This window comes from Exophiala oligosperma (assembly GCF_000835515.1).
Source record: "Exophiala oligosperma strain CBS 72588 unplaced genomic scaffold supercont1.9, whole genome shotgun sequence".
Lineage (NCBI taxonomy): Eukaryota > Fungi > Ascomycota > Eurotiomycetes > Chaetothyriales > Herpotrichiellaceae > Exophiala > Exophiala oligosperma.
In genome coordinates, this window is record NW_015622826.1 from 411,649 (window position 1) to 435,094 (window position 23,446).

A 23,446-nucleotide genomic window follows, 5' to 3' on the forward strand; every position below is an offset into this window, starting at 1 on the left:
GACTCTTGCTAGGCCTTCACCACTCTTGTTAAAGCTTGACTATATTCGGTTTGATGTTACAGATTCTCCATGCCGATCAATGGAGTAGGATCTTTTGGGAGAGACGAATAGCTAAGAGTATCCCACCTACTGAATTGTAACCCCCCCCCCACCTTTGATTGAGGAGATACTTTAGTAAACCTCGTAGTAGTACTCACACACACGCGCGCGCACACACACACACACAACCATCAACTGACTACAACGATGGGTTCAATATCTGAGATCCCAAAGACTTCCATGCCGCCCGACTACCTCGAGCGTGTCTACGCCGGGGTCCTGGGCAAGATCATCGGCGTCTACCTCGGCCGGCCATTCGAGGGATGGAGTCATCAAAAAGTCATGGCCGAACTGGGTCCGATAAAGTACTACGTGCACGACAGACTCGACGTGCCTCTGGTGGTCACGGACGACGACGTTTCGGGCACCTTCATGTTCGTCCGGGCATTGGAGGAGCACCCGGAGAGTGGCGCCGACATCACAGCTGAAGACATTGGACGGACGTGGCTCAACAACGTCATCGAAAGACGCACCATCTTCTGGTGGGGAGGCAATGGCATTTCCACCGAGCACACGGCCTATCTCAACCTCAAGCGAGGCATACCGGCGCCACGGAGCGGGTCGATCCAGCAGAACGGCAAGACCGTGGCGGAACAGATTGGCGCGCAGATCTTCATCGACGGGTGGGCGTTGGTGAGCCCCGGCAACCCCGCCCTCGCGGCGAAACTCGCAAGGGCCGCCGGGTCGGTGAGCCACGACGGTGAATCCGTCTACGCGGCCATGCTGTGGGCGGCCATGGAAGCCGAGGCCTTCAATTCCAAGGACAGACAACACTTGCTCGAGACGGGTCTGTCATTCATCCCTCGAGACTGCTTGATCGCGAAGGTGATCGCCGACATACGAGGCTGGGCCGAGCAGGATCCAAATGACTGGCTAAGGACGAGACAACGGATCGAGGACAAGTACGGGTACGACAAGTTTTGTGGCATGTGTCACGTCGTGCCGAACCACGGCATCATGATCATGACACTTTTGTACGCCAAGGATTTCCACGAGGCGATGTACATGATCAACACGTGCGGGTGGGACACGGATTGTAACTCTGGTAATGTCGGTTGTCTCTTTGCTCTGATGTACGGCATGAAGGCTTTTGAGGGTGGTCCGGACTGGAGAGGTCCAGTGGCAGATCGAGCTCTGATCTCGAGTGCCGATGCAGGGTACGCGACGAACAACGCCGCTCGGATCGCTCACGACATTTGGAACATGGGTCGGACGTTGGCCGGTACGAAACCGATCGAGCCATCACAGGCACAACAGTTCCACTTCAGTCTCCCGGGGAGTGTGCAAGGGTTTGAGAGCGATACCGGCAGAGTTGAACAAACACAAAAGGGACTTTGTATCAAGGTCGACGGAGAAACAGACGTCACGACCCCGACGTTCAAGCCGGCTGATCTGGCAAAGATGAAGACTTACGAATTCGTCGGGTCACCCTTGGTGTTTCCTGGACAGACGATCCGGGCGGTGGTGTCGACAGAAGAAGGTGACGACGACGAGGGGGTGAGTGTACAGTTAAAGACAGATCTCGGCAGTGGGCCGGTGACAAACGTGGCTGCTGCTGCTGGCGGTCAACAGGTTTTGGAGTGGGAAGTACCCGAGACGACCGATGGAAGTCCTATTTCACGGCTCGGACTTCACGTGTCGGGCAAAGGAACGGTGTACCTTCGAAGTCTCGGATGGTCGGGTGTGCCTCGAATGACCCTGAAACACGACGGTCGAGGTTGGGTCAACGGCGCCAGCACCTTCCACAACGCCTTTGGTACCGGGTTCTACGTCGGACAAGACCAGGGGGAAGGGATTGTGATTTACGGAAACAGAGATTGGACCGATTATCGAGTTCGTGTAAACATACTCAAAGTGAATCTGGGACAGGCCGGCCTGGCCATCAGGGTACAGGGTCTACGGAGGTGGTATGCCGTCATGTTCCTCAAGCCTGGTCAAGCGACTCTGGTCAAGGCCGTGGACGAGAAGAGGATGGAACTTGTGACGGTGAAATTTGAATGGAAACTCGACGAACAGTATACCATCGAGCTCGAGGCCAAGGGAGATGTTATCAAGGCGAGGATTGGTAATGATAGTATACTCGAAGCCAAAGATGGCTCGTATTCTGGTGGTGGTGTGGGATTGATTGCCGTGGATGGATCAATGGGTGCTACAGATGTGAAAATCAGTCCGGTCTCTTGAGGAGAGAAAAAAACAAGGGGGTTGTTGGCAAAAGAGGTGGTTTGAAAATTGTGGTACGAGTGGTGATGATGATGATGATTGTAGACACTGGAATTGCTCCAGGGCAGTGTCAGTGAGGAATACGAAGGTACGATGACCAGATCTGTCCTATTTGAGCCCGTGTGGTGGCCTGAGACCTTGAGAGGAAGAAAAGGTTTTCGTGGAACCTGCTCCCAAAGCCTCCCTCCTCCCCCCCCCCTTTTCGCATGCAGCCTTGTCTCGGGTGGGGGTTCCATGCTTCACATCGAAAGGACGGTTTTTGTTTTTTCAAGAGGTACCTACACTGCTCCGAGGACATTTCAGCACCCTTCAATACTCGAACTGTGTGGTTTCAAAAGGTGGCATTCTTTCAAAGTATGAAAACCACATACTAAAGTAATTCCAAAAATAGGGGGGGGCTCATATCTTACCCTTTAAAATAAGAAATCAAACCATCTTTCCAGCCCCCATATCTAACCTGAGGACGATCAACTCGACCGGCCCAACATTCGATGAACGCGACACTACGATTCGGACGTTCGCTTCGCATCTTCTCCTTCCTACAAGCTAGTAAGCCTGCTCATTCAGCCTCAAGCACATACATCTCTTGAAATTACAAAAGAACCCACGAGAGATCAGGCCAATCCATTCAGATACCCTTGCCAGGAAGAATGGAAAAAGAAAATCTCCCAAATAGGAACAGAAAGCGATACCTGACATTCTAGATATCATTGGATGGGACACCAGGTATTTTGCTTTTTTTTCAGGCCACCAACTCGCTCAAACACGGATCCCATCCGCATCTTCATATTTACTCTTCATGAGTGGTCACCAAAATGCGAACTGCATCATACGTACGGAGTACAGGGGGAAAGAGACGGGACTAGAAAACAGAAGGGGACTCAGCTATTCTTGTCGATCATTCATGCAAAGTGCTTCTAAACGATTCAGTCCATTGGGTGCGCACTCCGTGTCAATATCCAAGGATTATATTCTGATCAGTCAAAGTCGCAATCGCAGAATCTGGCTCAAAGAGGAAATATTTCCATAAAAATACTACAGTCACTACATACTGCAGATCTTTGCAGGGCCATGACCATTCCAAACAATATTTGGCCCCTCTCACTACAAAGATCAGGACCGCAATACAGAAACAAAATTGGTGAACTCCTTTCATGGTACATCTATAGTCTATAGTTTTATCATCTATATAAAGACTTCGAGTACACCTCTCTCTCTCTCCGAAAGCACACCAAGGACACAATCCCAAGTTTTCGAACCGATCTTCTCATATAATCGTACCCAAAAAAATACCACATTGTCATTCAGACCTGATCTACCAGTCATCATGGCTTCCTCCAACCTACATCCACCACCACAATCAGACCTGTTCTATGAATCCGACATGTCAGATTGGGGTGGCAACGAATATAATAACTACCATGGCCACTCATCATCAGCAGCATCACAACAACAACATCGTAGATCTTCCGAATCTTCGACTGAGAGATCCTTGTATGATGACGACAAAGAAAAGTATTCCACCAACAACTATGCCGGCGGTGGTGGTATCAACCCAGTCCAACAATACCAACAAGAATATGGTTTCTATTATCCTCAATTGTTGAGTAGGGGTTTGGTAGTTCTCACCAACAACAACACCTTCGGCTCCGACCCCAAACAACCACTGTTTTACGCCGAAATCTCCCAATTCACCTTTCACAAACCGGACGTCACCTTACACGCTTTGCCGCCTGGCGGGTGCAGCAGCATCGCAGCAAACGGGCAGGATGTCGATCTCGATCTCGAACACGTCGCGGAAATGGGAGAATCAGCACCCGTCGTAGGGGCCGTGCATTTGCCCAAATTATCTCGCAATTTCACTCTCGAAATCGGTGGTGGTCAATTCAGTTACGCGCCAGACACGTCCATCGAAGTCACATGCGCAAGCATGATCACCCACAGCGAGTACCGATTAGAGTTCAACGAGAGATCCTTTGCGTGGAAAAGGACCCACGACGAGCAGGCGGGCGTCGAAGGAGGGTCGTTCTTGCGTGCTCTCAACATGGAGAGTTATCAGTTGATCGACATCGAGGCCGACGAGGTAGTCGCTTCGTTTCTCGCCAACAAATTCAAGAGTTGGAAGAAAAAAGGTAAATTGAGGATGGCAGACTTGAGAATTGGACCGGACACTCAAAAGTTGAGACTGGTCATTTTTCTAAGTATAACAGGTATTCTGGAAAAGGCCAGAAGGAGGGAAGCTCGCCGAAATCGTCGTCGTCGTGCTGCTGCGTAAGCTCCGAGAAGTGAGGAATTCATCTGGGCAAGTCAATGGCGCTGGCACAATAAGCAACCCTTCGTTGTTTCCATAGTCATAAACCCTTCAAATTCAAAAATCTCGAGCTTTGGACAAATCCGAAAAAGCCTTTGTAGTCAAATCTGCCACCAATCTTGACTTTGTCTTGATATCGTCTTGACCCAAAACTCCGTCCTCGCAGACATACAAGTCGATGTACTTGGCTGGAACCCATTCAAAGTATACATTACGTATGGTGACCATTTCGTCCCAGCAGGAAGAAAGATTTGTCGTCCAGGTCCTCGTGACTTCTGCCTTGTCATTGTCCTCCTCTGAATGCTCTTCAGCTGCTCCTGGAGGAGCAATCTTGTCAGATTCACTGATACAAATCACTTTGATAGACCCATGCGTGACTTCCTTGCTGGTCAATACCGCCGGTAGAGAGCCAGTCTTGTTACTTACATCCCCAGATTCGGAGATGCGATCTGCGCCGATGATGAGAAGATCGGCGTCTCTACTGAGAACACCGACAGAGGCATCGGTCGATACATAAATACGTAGTCGGCTATGTATTTGGGGACCTGCCTTCTGACCTTGCAACCGATCTTGTGCTTCTTTCGTCAACGCTTGCGCGAAACTGGCGCCTTCAAAGAGAGGTCGTGACTCGAGAATGCAAAGTTCGATCGTTCGCGTTTCGTCTTCGTCCAACGCATGTAGTATTGCCGCTTTGATGGTGGACGAGAAACTCAAGGTCATAATTTTGATCGGTACCGTCCTATCGCTTTCGTCTTGGTTCGTTGAGGGAAACATGCCTTTCAAAAGGGTCGAGAATTGCTCACTCACCCGCCGAGCGATTTCCGTCCGTCTAGCCACGTACGCTTCCAGGGTCGATTTGACATCTTCCATGACTGTCGGACCGCCAGTATCAACGATACTCTGTGCAGCTTGCAATGCATTTACAATGGCGCTAGATATCGCAGCGCTCATGCTGGGACGTGCATTGAATGCCAGGTGGAAAGCTTGCAAACGTACATCTTTCCACCATCGTTCAAGGCCCTCCGACGACAACGTCCCCATCTTCTTCTCTCGCTGCTGACTATCATCCCTTTCTATGATCCTCACCAAGCTTTTGATCGCCATTGTGGCCAACTCTCTCGCTCCATGGGTATGGTCGAGGCGCAATTCTTCCATTCCTTTGTACAGTTGGCTTTCTGGATCGACCCAGACCTGTCCGAGGGTGATTTCCAGTCGGGGTACGCACTGGTCAAGGATCTTTCCATCGAGGATGTCCTCGACAAAGTTCCACTCAAGGTTGAGATGCTCCCAGTTCATCTTGAATACCGACGGGTCAACAACATTGTTGTGCTCGTCTACGAGTTCCTTTTTGAATCGAAAAGCAAAGGGCCAAACGTGCCATGTTCTTCCAACTGTCTCACCTTTCCCATCTTTACCGACCACAGCTTTCTCGTCCGTGAATTGGAACCCTGGACCTCTCCTCCAAAGTTCAATCTGTTGTGGTCCGAGACAAGTCTCCTCTTTCAACTCTCGCCAGGCAGCGTCGAGCGGGGTTTTGTCATCTAGTTCCACGGAACCTGCTATCGGTGCCAGCTTTTTTCTGTAGGTCGAGACCTTTTCAGACCGGCGAAAGAGGAGGACGCGGTATGGCTTGGTGGGTGTCAAGGAAAACAGCAAGACGGATACGACGGTGCGTTTCTCGAGACGAACCATGCTGGCTACAGAAATCTAATTAGCATTTCAATTTAGTCAGAGACAAGATATACAGTCATGAAGTATCCATGCCTGCAAGACCTTGGATATACGCAAAGATCTGCGGAAGCCAGGCGGAATCTGATGAAGCAGGGTCTAATTGTCAGGTGAGGTTGATGAACGCATGTGCTATTTGGGGTGCTAAGGGGTGGTGTCACGTGATCCATTTTTGTCCTAGGAAACTCATCTATGGACTTGTTGCTTCCTCCTTTCTCTCACACACATTTAATAGAATATTAACTGTTGAAAGAGTTCAGTAAGGTCTGAATTCTGTCGAATCTGGCCTTCTACCTCATTAATCATCAAATATTGGCATACATGAGCTCTTCTGAATTCGATGCCTGCCATCTTCAAGCTAAACTTTCTGTCCGCTCGCTCGAAAGGCCCCTCTTGAAATCTCGATTGTAGAATTGGCGCCTGATTCCTCAAAATACTCCTTGACGCCTTCAGGAACGGTACAGAAAGACACATCTTCCAATGGCGTCGTAGGCGGCAGGGAGCTTGAAGGAGCATATTTGCTGCTGGATTCTTTGAAAACCGGGGGCTCCGAAAAGCTGCGCTTGGAAGCCTCAAATAACTTTCTATATATCATTGCCACAAGAGGACGGATCGTTGGCATACAGGCACAACTGATGCCAGTGTTGACTTCTATTGCGGACCAAGATGCTGCGTCGACATTGTACTTTGAATGATTTGATGAGCTGCTGTACTCGGAAATCGCGTGTAGACGGAGGATAGCCACAACACATGCACTGCGTTTTCAGAGTTAGAGAAAAGTCGTTTTTCAGACCATAATTTGACTTACAAGCCTCCAATGGCGAAGACACCAATCAAGCCATATTTTTGCCGTCGTGGTAAATTGAGCGTCTTTAACATCGGTATTGGCAAAACGCAAAGCACAAAATCCGTCAGGATACAAACGCTGGCATTGAAGAACCACCAAGCCACATAATTGACGCACTTGCCCCCAGGGATGCTTTTGTCCCAGAAATACTGAACTGGTGTACAGGTAAATACTATCACGAATACGGTGGCAATTCCGTAGACGATCAGAAAGCCCAGTATGCATTGTACCGCCACCCTGTACTTTCTCTCGTTGAAAAACCTCAGATATTGGCAACAAATTGAGCATTTGACGAAAGTGAGACCCAGATTGTAGACAAGAATACTGACCCAGAATGCCTGTCTCTTTCAGTAAGCTGAACGAGAGAATGATTAGACAACAACGTACCTTGAACAACGGTACGGTCTGATCGGGTGACAGAGTACGAAAGTCTTTTCCAAGTCCATATTGTCGTTCTGAGCAGTCAGTGTGTTTAGTTTAACTGCTTCAAAAGGACAAACATACCAGCTTCGATGGTGCCTGCGACGCCGAAAGAGCAAATCAGAGCAATCAAGATCAGGATGTCTTCGGTAAAGAGGCGACCAACGAAATGGATGCGGCTGAAGCACCGGAGAGAGACGGAAAGAAAAGCGACAGAGGAGAAAGTCATCGAGATGACCAACGCCCGGGTTCCTGTCATGCTGCGCCAATAACACTTGTTCCTGTACCCTATGCGATACCGATTGTTTCAACAAAGAATCGAAAGGGAATTAAGTATGCCGCAGAAGTTGATATACTGGAGTATGCAGGTCACAGCAGTTTCGATAGCATGCAACAGGGTCTCGAACTGCTGCGGAATCTTGAAGAAGAAAGAGAAAGATCACGCCATGGTTCTTGTACGCGGCATAGTGGTCCTTGTCACAGAAAATTCAATCCACAACAAGCCATAACCGGTGCTTTTTGAGTTGAAGTTGACGCAATATGGGTTGGTATGGAGAAGTGACGCTTGGACAACATACCGCACAGGTTTTCTCATAGATGCATCTGGATGGAAGATCCGTAGTATACTTACCAGTCTCCAGAGTTTAAGGTGGGTGTCCACTTATCTGTAGAGGGCGATCATGCTTCGACACAAGCTTAAATGATAGCTGAACCATTGTTGGACGTTGTTGTTGACGGCGACACTGTTCGTGGTTCTGCCGTCATACATTTCTAGGCGCGAAGAGGTGCGAAAGTATGAGGCCATGTGCATGTGTAAAAGCCATTGATGTTCAAACATCGATATCCCGATGGATATTGTTTGATCTCTACCGTCTGGTACGTGACGTGAATGAGAAATGATCCTGATATTTGGATCGTTGTTGCTGCTGCTGTGACGATAATTGATATGAGGGAGCAGTTGCGCTATGCCTAATATGGGCTAGTGCGATCGAGTACCCTTGGACGCTATGAATCTCTTGCGACCAAAACAACGAAACACTCAGACCTCCCATTACCATTATATGACATACGAACTTCAATTCATTGCTTATATCCTTGTATCCTCTGAAATCTATCACTGACTGAGACGACTCTTACCACGGGCTGTGCCAGAAGGTTTCGCAAGATAGCGGATCAGACCCTATCTCGACATTTCGTTTTGTGCATTCATCGGTCTTTTCAGAAGTTATCACCCAAAGAAACCTACTCAAACTACCGCAGCCCACGATCCTGACTGTACAGTAAAAAAGATACTGTGCAATTATTACAGTCATATTGTGATTGTATACTTTGACCTGACACCTCAAGGAGAACGCCATAGCAATCCCAACTACAGCAAACACCACCATGGGCCTTCCAATGTTTCATGAACCCGAATCTGAAGATGAAATCCAAACCCAACCGGGAATCAATGATGCACGAGACGAACGAAGAGGAGAAGGAGAAGACGATGCACCAGATGACTAGGAGCCGCCTGAGATCGGGGATCATGACGAACTCTATAACATCATCCGACAACGTCTTAACGAAGTTCTCGACGTGGACGGAACAGAATTTCAGCGCAGCGTAATAAACCTCGGCACCGGTATCCTGGAATCGCTCGACGCAATGATACGTGATTACAACCGCTACCGCAGGATGGGCCGAAACACCTGGGACCAGATAAACGCATTTCTGTCGAGAGCGTTTAGGATGCTTGTGGAACTGACACGAATTCATCGTGGGAACACACCAGAGAGGCCGAGTTCCGCACCTGAGCGGCTGAGTTGGAGACGACCCCCGCCGCTGGATTAGAGACCAGAAGGCTTTTGGTGGACGGCCGAGAGACGAGGAGCAGTTTCGGGAGGTCACGAGCCGCCAAGTTAAATGTCAAGGACAAGGTCAATGTGATGGTGATCGAGATGGGATGGATAACGGGCTGGCAGGAGAGGCTATGAGATTTTGAGATCTCTTCAATCCCTTTTCATGTTCAAAGGTTTGTTTGGGGTGGCGTGGTGACTGAATATGATGCGTCCATTGACGTTTTACCATGATATATATTCTGTAATAGCAGGAATTATGGAATCGAGATGTTTTCACTCGTTGTCCAAAAGCAATTAATATTGTGTATGAGTTATGTAGAAATCTTTCAAACAGTATACCATAGCATAATAATACCGAACACGCTTCAGGTAGAGATGCTTTGCTTGCTTGTTCGTTTCGTCGCCCCAGCTATTATTGCTTTTTGTCGTTTTCGTCTCAAGGTATCAATCTGCAAATCCTGCCGTCCATCTCGGTGCATCGTTCATAAATCATCCCTCATGGTTCGAATTTCTTTTTCTTTTTCTTTTTCTTTTTTTTCTTCCGGGACTTGTCAACTTCTAAGCATGAATACTCCGAACCTAAAGATAGAGGGTGCCCCATTGTTTCCTGGAGTATCTCAGGTGCCTTTTAGTTGCGAGTATCCCCCTTCAGCTCTCTCCTTTGTTCTCAAAACGTCCTCGCACAGCCATTTCCGGCATGAATGTACAACGGTCCTTTACACGTCATGCCCCTCGGGAGCGGGGGGCCTGCCATCCAGTAGATCTGGTAGGTGTGCACGTCACGCAAATTACGGTCCTGGCAGGCATAGAACAGATTCAGGCCGTTGTTCATCAGCCCACCCCCCAAGTTGAAAGCGAACCGGTTGGTGCGTGTCCCCGCCGGGGCCGAACCGTGGGGAACGCTGAAGCCCACGGGTTTCGACTGGTGAGGGACGACGTACATGTTCTGCCAGCCCGTCGGGGACTGGTGGATGGATTGGAACGAAATGCCGTCCCCGGAAGAACCGCCGCCGTGGGTCGCGGGGCCGTTGACGATCAACGGCTCAGAGTAGGCTTGGTACTTGATCCGACCCAGGTAGGCGGAACTGTTGGCGTAGAACAAGCTGTAGGACTGGATGTCGTTGATGTCGAAATTGCCACCGCCGATTTGGAGCGAGTATGGACCCGAAGTCGACATCGAGTCCGGGTGGTCGTCGTGGTCATCATTGTCTTGACCGTGGTCAGGGTCGTCGTCCGGGATGGGAGCCGCGGCGGCGAGACCGAGCAGTGCCGCCGTTGAGACGGTGATGATGTAGCTGAGTTTCATTTTTTTGATTTTGACTATGGTCTTGAAACAGGTCAAGTATAGATAAACTATTAGTTTCGTTTTGATATGCTGTAACAATGTCGAGCCGTGGCTGATATTCGAGAGAGCTGTTGTTGAAGTAATTCGGAAGAATCATTCGTGTGCGCCCAAGAATAGGGTCGATGTATTTGTATATTAACCTTAGCCACAAACATGTTCGAGAATAACATGAAAATCACCTGTGTTCCTCAAAATCAAGTAATGGCCAAAGAAGTGAGACATTGCCTCCCTCGAGCCAAGACTTGGATGAAGTCGAGACGAATGGGATGAAATGGTACAACTTCCAGCAGTATCCGATACATACCGCGTGATGAGAGAGAAGAACACCGACATCTAGAGAAATCCAGACCTGAATGCCTTCTGGGAGATTCTAACGTCCAAAACATGGGGTAGAGAAACTACGATTGGACTGATGGTCCCTGAGGCTCTGTTATCACCCTATGATCCGATTACGGTCACGCGAAGATCATGAGAGAACCATGTTCGCGCCATAACTCCTGCATGGGCCGTACAGACCGGGGTAAGCAACCAGCTGCTCGACCCCATCAGGTAAGATGTCATTCTGCAAATAGTAATAATGTCATGTGGAAGTTGACTGGAGGTTGGACGGAAAAGAAGTTCGAAAAGAAGTTTGAACATGAAGTGTGGAACTATTTTTTATTCGCGCTCGGTATCTTCCCCCTTTTGGGGGACACGACGATGCCTTACGGCCACACCCAATGCAATGTTCATAGACACTTGTATGCAATATGCTTTGAAGTCTGGTCGAACTATAGAAACATTACCGATGGTGTCGATAAAGGAGTCAAGCTGCAGAGTAAATGAAGCAATTTGTCTACCATGACCCAAGTTTCATTTGAAATACCTCCATCACCCCGAGAAAGATGAACTATACCAAAGGCCAGAGAGGGACGAAACAATCAGCTCGCGGAGTAAAATCATGGGTCAATTGGAAAGATGCATCTGAAGCTATGCTAATCGTCAAATTCGCGTCCATTTTCAATTCAGATGCACAATTATGCCCATGGTCACGGAGGAAACTCGTCATGTAGTGTCACAACCTTCGCCAATTCACTGCTCCTCTATATTATTAAACATTAGTAGAGTAGAATGAACGCGTCTTGCGCCTCACCGTTCACTCTCACCGCCTGTCTCGTGAAGCAGAAATTGGCCCAGTTCACTTGTGCATGCACACTGGATCTCTTTGTCAAACTCTTCCACAATCCAGGGCAAAATGGAGGCTCCGGTGGAGAGAAAGGACTGTGCGCATCGCAGTCTACTTATGCTGCCTCCAGAGGTCATCAAAGAGATCCTGCGCAACCTTGTTTTGATCGAGCGTAATCGCACCTATGAAGATGTTTGGGGCGGGATGGACTGGCCGTACACCGACATGGTCAGGGACACCAATGAGTTTCGTGACTGGTGGAAACGCTTCGACGACATGAGCAGACCAACGACGGAAAGAGTAGCTCGAGACAAGGAACTCCGCTGGGCCAGAGGACTTTCCAAAGACACGGTCAGACTCGATCTAACCATCCTCCGCGTCTGCAAGAGTCTGCATGAAGAAGGCGTCAAGATTTTCCATCAGGAGAACAAATTCATCGCAGTATTTGGGACCGGGACTGTCTTTCAGTCGGAGGGAATGAAATGGCCGAAATTCTGGGCTCCATCGTGGAGATGGGATGCAAAGAATCACCGATTCCTTCGGATGTGGTTCGGACAGGATGCGGTTGTCGATATCAACCCAGTCTTGTCACTCTTCCGTCAAGGTGGTGGACATCACAAAGATAATTTCAAGCTCATGCCAGCCGCAGATCTCTCAAGTATGGCCCCAGCCCTCGCAGCCGACCACTGGAGCTCAAAGCAGTTGCCAATCAACAATATTCAGTTTAAATTCGACTTAACGATAAGAGCCAACGCCAGACCCAGTGATTTCGGAGGAAGCAACCAAGGCAAGGACGACATCATCGACTACCTCACACCACGCCTGCTCATGTGGATTGGAGAGAGCTTGAGGCGCGTCACAATTTCTGTTTCCGCACCTGATACAGTCGGGGACAACGTCCAGATTTGCGTCGACCTGGCAGAATCAATCATCAGCATTGTGCAGGCCTGGAATTGGGTAGCCAGAGAGAGACAAGCTGAGCTGTTCACCCGCCATCTCGAGACACACCTGGAAACTATCGACAACGCTGTGAAGGAGTGCAACGTGGAGAAAGCAGACAGGGCTTTCTGCAGATTATGCGAGGACGTACAGGCATTGCGCTGGCATCCCACCCTTCAACCTACCTCACAGATGCGCGACTTCGAATCGATTTCCTTGACCGACCTGCGAAGCGCATATTGGAGCATCTATGCACTCGCTTGCCATAGCATAGGCAGTCTGGTAACGACGAAGCAAACTTACCCCAAGCGGTTTCCCGACCAGATCTCCTTTCTCCGCTGGGCCCTTATGCGTGCTGAAATACCAATGACTCACCTCAAGCGCGATCCAGAATGGCAGCTGCGCGCCATCCTGCAGTTTGCCCGCCTTCTCATTGATGCAGGTTGCACGCGCTGGGTCGTATACGATTGTATCCACACCGCAGCAAAGATATTCGACCATTGCTTGAGTGACGACAATGAAAGCGGTCAAGTCCAGAGACTCCGAGATCTCAAGAGACACATTCCGGCATACAGAAGCCTATCAACGGAACCGGAGTCGTACCAGTATCCTCACCCGAAAGAGTTGACACCTGGAGATATTGCTGGAATTGATCAGTTGGCCAGAAATTGGATACAGGAGGTGGAGATGCTGTGTGGAGAGGCACAGATGAGCTTGAGCCAGTTCCAAGTGATCTAGCTAGGTGGTCAAGTTTTGAGATAGACCTCCGATATGACATGTGAAATGAGATTGCTTAAGCACCTTGCACTGGTATATCGACTCTTGACATCGTGGATTTTTGTGGTTGTCATGTATTACTCGGTATGACCACTTGAATTGCACGGTATTTAGCTCACGCCCTTGTAAGTCCATTAATCGTTCCCACAGAGATTTCAGGGCGGATGCCGCAAAATGGTGACACTATTCTGCATTTTTGGCGCCAGTTTTCTAGGATCATGCAGGAGAGGGAAAATATACGAGGACGCCGGGTGAAAGCCACGAATGAAGGAAGACGCACAAGGCTGAACAGAGTACGAGGAGATTACGAAATTTGCACGGGGTTCTGGAGGACCGGCTCGGGGGGCCTGACCTGAGCCTAGAACGCCCAATCAGACGAAGAAAACATGCTCCCGAGCACCCTCAACACAGGCATTTGGGGCGCTACAGGGGCTATTGAACGCTCTAAAAGTAAAAGACCCTGGCTGGATTGATTCAAGAACTCATTTTTCTCTCCTAGCCACCGCTTTCACTGTCGATCAGGCAGCAGCAACATGCTTAAAATATCCTCCTAACCAGGAAGGGTGACTTCACATCTATTCAACAGCATCTACATCATCCGTCGAAGGGCAGCAGATATTGACGAGAGCAAATAGCAAGTACCAGAACCATCATGGGCAACAAAGTCCACGTTACTGAGCACACAGGCGCATACAATGCAATCGCACAAATCTCCACACGGACTTCAATGTCTCAAGATTCTGTTCAGCGAATATGACAGCTCTAACCCCAGTCGCATGGCACTGAACGACCTTCTCACGGTAGACTTTCAGGATAATACGAATGGCAGCGACAGGAATACAGGTCGTGAGGAGACTATAGAGACCATCATGTCCTCCCGAGCAAAATGTACCAGGCACCAAATTGATCTCAAACATGCCTGGTGCATAGAAAACTCCGGCTCGAGTCAGACGGTTTTCTTTGAGGCGGTGCGATTCATGGTTCTCGACGGCGACGAGGACTGGACGAGGATACCTCTGTCTGGTCGCATTGAGGTCAAAGTCAAAGAGAATAGATTCAAGCTCAAAGATGCCGTCGCCCAGATCTCCAGTCGGAGGATGACATCCGACGCCAGCCAGCTGGTCAAGAGAGACTTGTCCAGAACAGCAACAACGACAACTTTGCCCATGAGCCCAGCTCATACGTCGTCTGTTGATCTACAACCCTCGACCAGTCAACTCGTGCTAGCAAACGTCCCAGAACTGCCAGCTGCCAACAATACTCCAAGCGACACCAAATCCCCTCCTTCTTATCGGAAATCACAGTCCAGTAAAGATGGGCCGACGCGAACTCCAACGGTGACGTCTGGGAGTTCGGTGGATGCAGTTGAGAAGCCTCTTAGTCCATCTTGAATATATCGATCACGAAAGAAGGCGTAATTGGACCTCGGAGCTATGGAAGGCACGGATGACCAAGAGCTGAAGGCTGCGGTCAGATTTGTCTCAAATCTTTTGGGCCTCAGGGAATTCAACCGCTGCCGTGATAGGATAGTTGGGGCGCTTGTGTCGCTGCGCAACCCCTGTTGGTATGGACCAGTATGTATTCAGTCAGATCCATTCCAGGGTATCAAGGCTTCTCCGTAGGCGAAGTAATGGTCGTCGGTAATGGAGCAACTCGTCCCAAACCGCCTCTCAAGAGAACTTCGAACCGACTTTCCATCTTACTGAAGAATCCTCTATAGTCTCGGCCTGGGATTTCTGGATTTCGCCAACCTTCTTTACACCAGACGCTCCAGCTGCCCAACTGATGTGCCACAAGAACGTCAGTCGCGAGCCTATCCCCCACAACTACAATTTCCCGTGGATCATCCGTGACTCCATGGTCCCGAAAGAACTTCAAGATGTCTGGTCCGCAAAGTGGTTTCTTCCGATCTGGATGTTGTCTCAAGACTGGTAATCCGAGCTCAAGTTCCAGCTGCTTAGCCTCTGCTTCGTGCTCGGGAGCCGAAGAACTACCAGCAGTATTCGACACTATCAAGATACTATGCGCGTTCTGAGAGAATTCAGTACTTTGTTTAATCTTCTCGATCTTGTTGAGATATGCTTGGTGCATTTTTGCCGTTTCGGGAGGGCATAGTGTATTATCTTTGTCTAAAACAATAGCTCGAATGGTAGGCTTCGTAGGTAGAGAAGGGCCAACTGGCAGTGGAAGCCATAACAAGGTTGGGATGGTTCGATGTGGCAGAAGCGCCGACGGGTCATGTAAGGCATAAGCCAGACTTAGGCGAAGAGCTGGAACATTGGAAAAGAGTGGCATGACAAGTCAGATTTGACTTCTGAGATTCGAAGCGATGGCTGAGACTAGAAATTCAGGTTGCGACTTTCATACACGATGTAAACATGAAGGTAAGAACATGGCATCGACTACCTAGATATGGTGCGTTAATACGACAACGAGGAGTAAGTTATTTTGGCGGAGATAAGACTCCACAGCCGGACTTAGTCATGCACTATCGACTGCGCTACTTTTTCCCGCGCTCGGGGATGAAAGAATGAACAAACATCACAACTAGAACAACAACCTCACACAAGCCCTCGCGAACCCCTCGAAACAAATCAGTCATCGCTATCTGTCTCTCTGTATTTGCAACCTCTGGCGACAACCCTTAACAGCGCACTCTCAGACACAAGCCGACAATGGGAAAATTACAGTCTACAATCGGTATCCCCATCAAATTGCTTAATGAGGCACAGGTGAGCTCTCTTTGCGCCAAGTCGATTAGCAGGCAATAGGGACTAATCATGCGTATACGAATAGGGACATGTTGTGACTCTAGAACTCACTTCTGGCCAAGTCTACCGTGGAAAACTCATTGAAGGTATGAGAAGAATTCTGCATTCCATTCTCAGCGATAGCAAGATCAGATCTGTCGCATATCTTGCTTCGAGAATGTTGCTGACATGCGCTAATTCCACAGCCGAGGACAACATGAACGTTCAACTCAAAGACATCACAGCCACAGCTCGCGACGGCCGAGTATCACATCTCGACCAAGTCTACATTCGAGGCAGTCATGTGCGCTTTTTCATCGTTCCCGACATGTTGCGAAACGCTCCGATGTTCCGATCACGAGGCACAAGAGGTCGCGGTGTTGGTTTGGCTCGAGGTAGGGCTACGGTGAACAGAGCACGGGCTGGCAGACGAGGTTGAGAGGAAGACACTGAAAGACGTTCATGACATGGAAAAGGAAATGGAAAAATAGGGGATACTCTTCTCATGCGACAGCTGATGCACCGCAAAGTCGCGAATTCTGCTATGGGCTTAAATCGAGTTTTGCGTATTACCTGTCGATGGAGTTTGAGGGCCAGACTGAGGACTCGCCACGAGAGAATGAGATTGATGTGTGCGTGGGAACGACACCAGCTTCATAAAGGCACGGGCTAAGGACCATTGGAGCAGGACCATCACAGTGTCACTAGATTCCAAGTTTGATTGCGATTGTTGTTATCCTGATTACGCCTTTGCAAGGCTCTGTGTCAGCCTTGCCAAGACCCAATATAAATCGTGTCGGCGAGTTCACGCCAGATTGGTCAGGCCTCCCACAGGGGCCAAACAATACATTCCTGGCGTCTACGACATTTGTCTATTTCATGCCAGAGAAATTCTGTATGTATGAATGTAATATATCGATCCTCGAGTTCTTGGGTTTGCTTACATTTCCCACCGTTTGGCCCATAATGAGCAAGTGACAACCGGACAGACTTACACGTACCGACGGCGGGCTTGTTGTACAAACGTGTTGATTCTCCGTAAACACCAAAGCGTTCCTACATTCATGTCTCCCTGAAGGAACAGCGTTGACAGGCCAGCCGAGATGGACAACATCGCTCCCATCCATAGCGTCGAAACCTCGGGTAGGAATGAGCCAAGTGGAGTCTCTACGGGCTTTTCAACTGGCACAACTCGGTTTCCTTCTCGGAATGAATCTGTACTTCGAGACCGTCAAACAGCCGACATCCAAAACGAGATCTTCGGTAGCGATTTCACCCATCGCAGCTCAGGGCCCATCCACCTCGAGCCACCCCCGGTGGTTGTTCGACCTCCCAAGATCAAAAGCGACGGCTTCAGCCACGCCGCATTCTCCTGGCTCTCCTGGAGTAATAGCGAACAGAAGGACATCTCCCACTGTGTAAGATCGACGCGCAAATCTTACACGTCGACAAAGACCTTTCAGCTCTTTGGTGTCACTGTGACGAGAGCCATCACTTTCAAGACCACCGAGAGTGGGGTCGATGCGGCAAGGGTGAACGTTGGCTTGGTAAGTGTCGAAAACAAAATCCAAGACAGCCACAGGGTTGCGCAGACGCTACTGACACACGGTATCCAAAAATCGTTAGGGATGGCACGGGAAGGAGACACATTGGGTCCGTGACCATCTGCCTAAGGTGCAAGAGAAACTGCAGCAGTACGCACGAAACGAACCGACCGAGGCGACCGAGTGGACTCCAAGTCAAGAGAACAGCACCACCGCCACCGACGTTGAACAGCAAAAGCTCCCCGGCGGCGAATCCGGAAGATCGAAGGGCATCCACAGGTTTGCACACCCATGGCTACACGACTACTACTATGTGGTGGTCGGTTTCATGAGCGAAGAAAGTATTCCGAGGGAGAAGATCCGCCGCGTCGTCGAAATTCAGGGGTTATTCCAACAGATCCGCAAGGCGCAGAGACAGCTGAGGAATCCCTTTCGGAGAATGCTGTCGCTGAAGGAAGTTTCGGGGTTTGGCATCTACGAGTGCGACCCGATCAAGGGTTACCACAGAGAGGTGGAACTGGACAAGGAAACTGAAAGGGCACTGGCAGAGTTGTGGCGAAGTTACAACGGGAACAATCTCGACTACGAGGGCCGTTGGCTGATGTGGATCCACCAACATTTCAACAACGGATCGAAGAACCCAGAGATGGGCAGGTTGGCCCTGGAGTTGAAACTGCAATGGTCCGTCTTCAAGGTCGTCATCTGGGGCATCATCCCGGTCCTGCTGAGTCTGGCCATCGGGTTCTGGTACATGTACTCGGATCATGGCGACGTCGATGACGTGGCCGTTGCGGAGGCGGCTTGGGTCATTGCCAGTTACATTGTCACCACATCAGCGTGTGAGTTCTCCCTCCTTCTTCCTGCTACGTGTCAATAACCCCGGCTAATTTTGAATACATACAGTACTTCTTGCCCTTCTTGCTGTTATCACCCAGCTGGGCAACATCTAAGGCTGGTCTTCTGGTGCTACCTTGGCACCCTGGTGATGATGATTTTGCATTTTTCGTTTTCAGAGCGACATCAGTCTTAGAATTGAAAGCCTTGGGAAAGTCTTTGAGCGGTGATGTAAGGTGTTTTACTTCTACAGCTATGGCATGCAGGTACATGGATATGAACAGGAATGTTGTAGAATTTGGCGAAGGACGACAAAGCGAATTCCTTGGTCTTTTCTGTGTATAGACCGATATCGGTTATAGACCACTTGTCATATGACTTTGCCTTTGTAAGCTATGAGACTGAACTTCTGTACTTATTGAAGTGCAAAAGGTCATAGTTACCAAGTACTATCTGAAAATCCAGCCTCGTCACGTGATGCGGATTGTGGCAAGGCTACGATTCCAGCGCCCTGACTTCTTCCAACTGTAATTGTATCTATTCCACACGAATTTTATGTTAGCGATGATCTTAATCCAATAAAAGGCTATGATCGAAGAATCAGTCTCTGCAACTCAATAGAAGACTTCAAGTCTCAAAGAACCCAGCTTTGTGTCTACGACATAGCGTGTTTTCTGAACCACATATCACCCCCTCCGGAGGTGACCATGGACAATAACGCGGAAGAAGAAGGAGTCAACCAAAGTTCTCTCCGGTTGTTGATCTTAGCACCGGCGTCGGATCCGACATCGAGGCCTCCATTTTCGAGTCTTTTGCACGCAATCACGGGCGTGAAACCCTCGGACGAGGTGACTTCATTTTCAGGCTACACCACTCACCCTCCACTCAGCCTGAGGACGAAATACTACAGTACGGACATCAATATATGGTGCGATGAATTGCCTGTAGATACGAACTCCTCACGAGATACTTCCCAAAGTCAGGTTTTGTCGTCAGAGACTCGTGATACTCCAGTCGTCCCTTCGAATGGAACGAAGAGTGAATCAGAAAAAGGGTCGTCCAGCGACAAACCTCCTGCTGCTGATTTTGACCTCGGAGCCGATTCTGCCGCCGCCGCCGCCACCACCACCACCACCGCAACGACAACACTTCAAGAATGGACGAAACAAATGTTGTCACCTGCCGCTTCCGAAGTCAGAGCCGTGATAGGCGGTATCATTCTCATCCTACCCGCGCCGTCGCCGTCGACTTCCTCGCCCCTGGTCCCACAGTCACATATCCAACTCATCGAATCCATTCACTCGGTCCGTGAGGCGATTGAAGACGAAAGCTACCACGGCGAACTCGCTTCCGTCGTGGTGGTTCAACCTTCGAGTTCGGACACGGCGAGTCCCTCGAAGCTCGCCGAGACCTGCGACCACCTTGAAGAAGTGTGTCTGTCCGAAAAGGGTATCCTAGGTTGGGACTTTGTTTCGTGGAACGGCCAAGTGCCTTCCTCGACCGAGAATGAGGGCGGTGCCGGTTCCAGTTCCGAACGGAACGAGTACGGGGAAAGGACAGGGATCCATAGGGCCATCGAGGTCCTAGAGGGAGTCGACTGGTCTGCTTCACCTTTCTACAACCACGACGACGACGACGACGGATTCGACATTGACGGAGACGACGAGTTTGACGATTTTGGTAACCTCGACGGTGACAAAACAAAAGGTGGCGTCTCCATGGCCAGCGTCTTGCGAAACGCTAGGAGGTCCGGGCTTGACTATGAACTACAGCGTGAGATGATGGAGTTGAAGATTGCTCTTGATGATGACGACGACGACGATGATGATGAAGACGAAGGAAAAGATGGTGATGCAGAAGAAGACGATCATCGTCCCCAAGAGAAGAACAATAGTGGTGGTCAGAGCAACACAAGCGCTGGAGATGATGACGATGACGATGATGATGAAAACATTCAAGTCGAACAACTTCAAGGCTTGATGGATCGTGTCGTTGCTATTCGCGATGCTGGGTCCGAATTGCCACCGGCGGAGAGGGGAAGATTCGCAAAACGAGAAATCAATAAGATCATGCGAGAACTGGGTTCGAGTACGTGAGGTGGTAGATAAGGTTGTTAAATTATTGGATTACTGGGTATCAATCACCATTACATTCATCTCTCGTCACAAATGTTGCCCGGCGTCTCCTGACAACTAGCAAATAACCAAAAGGTCGTCCCAACATGTACTGTCATAACAACGACAGGTGTAACGCCACAACATCGAGACTATGTTTCTGTTGTGTCTTTGAATAAAAGTACCGGCCCATGAACTCGTGCAGTCCGTCGTAAGTATCAATGCGAAGGTGGTGTTGAGCAACGTACGAGGCTCGCTCGAGGAACCACGCCTCCTCGGGCTCTCCCTGTGCAGTGAAGTGCCCCGTCAAGAGAATCCACAGGAGAAGTTCATTCTCGTCGTACTGTCTCGTCTGGACACTACGCAGAGCTGGCCCAAAGGGGCCGAGGAGAGGACTTGACGTCCTGCTGCTGCATGACGCTGGCGAGACTGAAGGCGAGGGAGACGAGTCCTTGCTGTCTTTCGGCAGGTTCGTCTGGTCAAGGCGAAAAACGTCATTGGACCAATTCATGTCAATGCCGTACAATGCGCACTGGAGGAGACGCATGTTTGGCGTTGCGGACCGAAAAGATACCCGATTTGTACAGCGGATGAGCATAAGTAGGACTGCAATCCTGAGCGCCTCCGCCTTCCTCGATTTGATGGTGTTCTCGACAAAATCTGGGTTGGCAGGTAGAAGAAGCAAATGATGAACGAATGCTCGTGCACGTTTGCACATCCAGTCTGCATCCTCTTTTCTGGCGTCAGGTGTGCGCCAGACATATTTCGCCACAGTAAGTACATCAAGGAGGTCTCGAACAATCGGGGTCATTAACGGTGGGATTGCGCCTGCAGCCAGAGCTCGTTCGAATCCCGACCCCAAATCCCAGTCAAGGATCATAGGTGCGTCCACTAGAATATCCACCTCGTGAGAGACGAAAGCACTGCTCGGTCTCGTCGCATCTGGGATATCGCTACCGAAAGGGAACGGTATATTAGCTCCCACTCTGTATCGTGAATGATTCATGACGTCCTCTCTGATGGCGGTCATTCTGGCTTCATCCAGTGGACCAGGATCGTACAGAACAGGAAAAATCGGCAACCTTCCTGTTTCAATGCATACCAAATTGTCAATGTTCACGATTCCCTCTCGTGTAAAAGCATCAGACGGGTGTCCGGAAGGTTTCATCGGCAGAAGCTTCTTGGCCGCTTGTAGGTGCACGTTGGCAGCGTCGTAGCGTTGACAGATGTACTCTGCCAGTGCAAGGCACTGTACAGCACGGAGAAGGCTTGCATCGTCTGAGATGCCTTGATCTTGACATTCCATCATTCTACCCCGGACTTCGTGTAACGTCATTTGCAAGTAGTACTCTGGCGGAGGAGACCCAATCGTCGGTATCCTTGAGATGTGCACCATCCTCGCAGCCATGATCACCATGATGCTAACGAATCTAATCCTCGACTGCATAGCACCTTGGAGTGCATTGTCTCGGACGGTTGTATATCGGTTGACAGGCTGGAGGCGAGGAGGGAGAATTTCGGTTTTGTCGTTGTGGGCGCCAGTCATGGCAAAAATCCAGTAATATTTGATCAGGGCTTCGACATGGCGTGTTATTGGAAAAGGCGTGGCAGAAAAAGGATCGACTCCGGACCCTGGAAGCCAGTTGTGCTTCGACACAACTTCGATCCTGTACCGATGTCGTCTGATGAAATCATTGACCCGCTTAGATGTCTGAGGGTGTTCGCGCGAGGACTCCTGGACTGGGGTTTTGACCCCATCGTCAACCTCAGGCTGTGAGGGAGATCTATTTGCAGTCGATGTGTTGGTCGGATGGCGAGAGGGCCTGTGGTCAAAACGATCAGTCTCCACAAGCCCATGTAGCCCGCGACGTTGAATCGCACAGAGACGTATTTCCCCGCGAGTTTGGCCTGTTGACTCTCACCATGCCAACATCTTCTGCTCAAGGAAAGTATACAATGCATGAACGCCAAAGAGGTGGCTTACCTAATGTGCAAGGGTCGAGGACGGCGAATTAATGTAGGATCGTGCCGCGATACACGGCTCCCTTTCAAAACTTCGCTTTTCGCATCGGATCTTTGACGTTGAACGAAGGAGAATATACGTTGTGTTTCCCGGCGGTCGCTCGATGATAACGAAAGCGAAGCCTCGTCCTTGTTCACCCATAGAAAGGTTGGGCTTTTCTTCTGCCGTTCACGCATAGTCTTGTACCCCTGACTTTGAGCGCTGGGCTCGTTCTCCATCGGCGATTTTTCAGTGGGATGATGAGTATTTGCGGGCGAGTATCTAGAGAAGAACGAGGAGGATTATTAATCAGTAAATCTGAAGGAGCAGACTCTGTTAGCGCTTGCTGATGTTAGCAAAGTCCCGAGGGTCGAAACATCGGTCTCTCGGAATGAGGAATTTGGCAGATGTTCTCTGCCATGAATGTGCCAGAGACATGGGCGTCGCCATATCAAATGCCATCCACAATCTACTAATACTCCGTACACACTTTCGGTATTCGGAAGGACA

General features: G+C 49.7%; 11 protein-coding genes across 11 annotated transcripts; 6 read left to right on the forward strand and 5 right to left on the reverse strand.

Moving 5' to 3' along the window:
- Positions 1-246: 246 nt before the first annotated feature.
- Positions 247-2,363, forward strand: PV06_08753 (uncharacterized protein; the record flags this gene model as incomplete). Its single annotated transcript, XM_016410126.1, has 1 exon — positions 247-2,363. The coding sequence occupies one exon, from the start codon at positions 247-249 to the stop codon at positions 2,278-2,280; it is 2,034 nt and encodes a 677-aa protein (XP_016259148.1). The 3' UTR covers positions 2,281-2,363.
- Positions 2,364-3,452: 1,089 nt separating this feature from the next.
- PV06_08754 (uncharacterized protein) lies at positions 3,453-6,425 on the reverse strand. Its single transcript, XM_016410127.1, has one exon. It carries the CDS (start codon positions 6,320-6,322, stop codon positions 4,688-4,690), a length of 1,635 nt encoding a protein of 544 aa, XP_016259149.1. The 5' UTR covers positions 6,323-6,425; the 3' UTR covers positions 3,453-4,687.
- PV06_08755 (uncharacterized protein) lies at positions 3,647-4,594 on the forward strand (the record flags this gene model as incomplete). Its single annotated transcript, XM_016410128.1, has 1 exon — positions 3,647-4,594. One exon carries the CDS (start codon positions 3,647-3,649, stop codon positions 4,592-4,594), a length of 948 nt encoding a protein of 315 aa, XP_016259150.1.
- Positions 6,426-6,650: 225 nt separating the features above from the next.
- PV06_08756 (uncharacterized protein) lies at positions 6,651-8,032 on the reverse strand. Its single transcript, XM_016410129.1, has 4 exons — positions 7,710-8,032; positions 7,593-7,660; positions 7,167-7,543; positions 6,651-7,113 (listed from the first exon to the last, which is right to left on the reverse strand). Exons 1-4 carry the CDS (start codon positions 7,882-7,884, stop codon positions 6,717-6,719), a joined length of 1,017 nt encoding a protein of 338 aa, XP_016259151.1. The 5' UTR covers positions 7,885-8,032; the 3' UTR covers positions 6,651-6,716.
- A 1,702-nt stretch (positions 8,033-9,734) lies between these two features.
- On the reverse strand, positions 9,735-11,158 carry PV06_08757 (uncharacterized protein). The gene has a single exon (XM_016410130.1). The coding sequence runs from the start codon at positions 10,770-10,772 to the stop codon at positions 10,134-10,136; it is 639 nt and encodes a 212-aa protein (XP_016259152.1). The 5' UTR covers positions 10,773-11,158; the 3' UTR covers positions 9,735-10,133.
- A 3,047-nt stretch (positions 11,159-14,205) lies between these two features.
- On the forward strand, positions 14,206-15,236 carry PV06_08758 (uncharacterized protein). Its single transcript, XM_016410131.1, has one exon. The coding sequence runs from the start codon at positions 14,388-14,390 to the stop codon at positions 15,081-15,083; it is 696 nt and encodes a 231-aa protein (XP_016259153.1). The 5' UTR covers positions 14,206-14,387; the 3' UTR covers positions 15,084-15,236.
- Positions 14,362-16,087, reverse strand: PV06_08759 (HAD phosphatase, family IIIA). Its single transcript, XM_016410132.1, has one exon. The coding sequence runs from the start codon at positions 15,985-15,987 to the stop codon at positions 15,298-15,300; it is 690 nt and encodes a 229-aa protein (XP_016259154.1). The 5' UTR covers positions 15,988-16,087; the 3' UTR covers positions 14,362-15,297.
- A 280-nt stretch (positions 16,088-16,367) lies between these two features.
- PV06_08760 (small nuclear ribonucleoprotein Sm D3) lies at positions 16,368-16,881 on the forward strand (the record flags this gene model as incomplete). Its single annotated transcript, XM_016410133.1, has 3 exons — positions 16,368-16,424; positions 16,489-16,549; positions 16,649-16,881. The coding sequence occupies 3 exons, from the start codon at positions 16,368-16,370 to the stop codon at positions 16,879-16,881; spliced, it is 351 nt and encodes a 116-aa protein (XP_016259155.1).
- Positions 16,882-17,545: 664 nt separating this feature from the next.
- On the forward strand, positions 17,546-19,139 carry PV06_08761 (uncharacterized protein; the record flags this gene model as incomplete). The annotated part of the gene is made up of 3 exons (XM_016410134.1): positions 17,546-17,989; positions 18,069-18,825; positions 18,890-19,139. The coding sequence occupies 3 exons, from the start codon at positions 17,546-17,548 to the stop codon at positions 18,934-18,936; spliced, it is 1,248 nt and encodes a 415-aa protein (XP_016259156.1). The 3' UTR covers positions 18,937-19,139.
- Positions 19,140-19,370: 231 nt separating this feature from the next.
- PV06_08762 (uncharacterized protein) lies at positions 19,371-20,961 on the forward strand. Its single transcript, XM_016410135.1, has one exon. The coding sequence runs from the start codon at positions 19,528-19,530 to the stop codon at positions 20,914-20,916; it is 1,389 nt and encodes a 462-aa protein (XP_016259157.1). The 5' UTR covers positions 19,371-19,527; the 3' UTR covers positions 20,917-20,961.
- Positions 20,942-23,409, reverse strand: PV06_08763 (uncharacterized protein). Its single transcript, XM_016410136.1, has 2 exons — positions 22,919-23,409; positions 20,942-22,757 (listed from the first exon to the last, which is right to left on the reverse strand). The coding sequence occupies exons 1-2, from the start codon at positions 23,173-23,175 to the stop codon at positions 21,050-21,052; spliced, it is 1,965 nt and encodes a 654-aa protein (XP_016259158.1). The 5' UTR covers positions 23,176-23,409; the 3' UTR covers positions 20,942-21,049.
- Between the last annotated feature and the right edge of the window lie 37 nt (positions 23,410-23,446).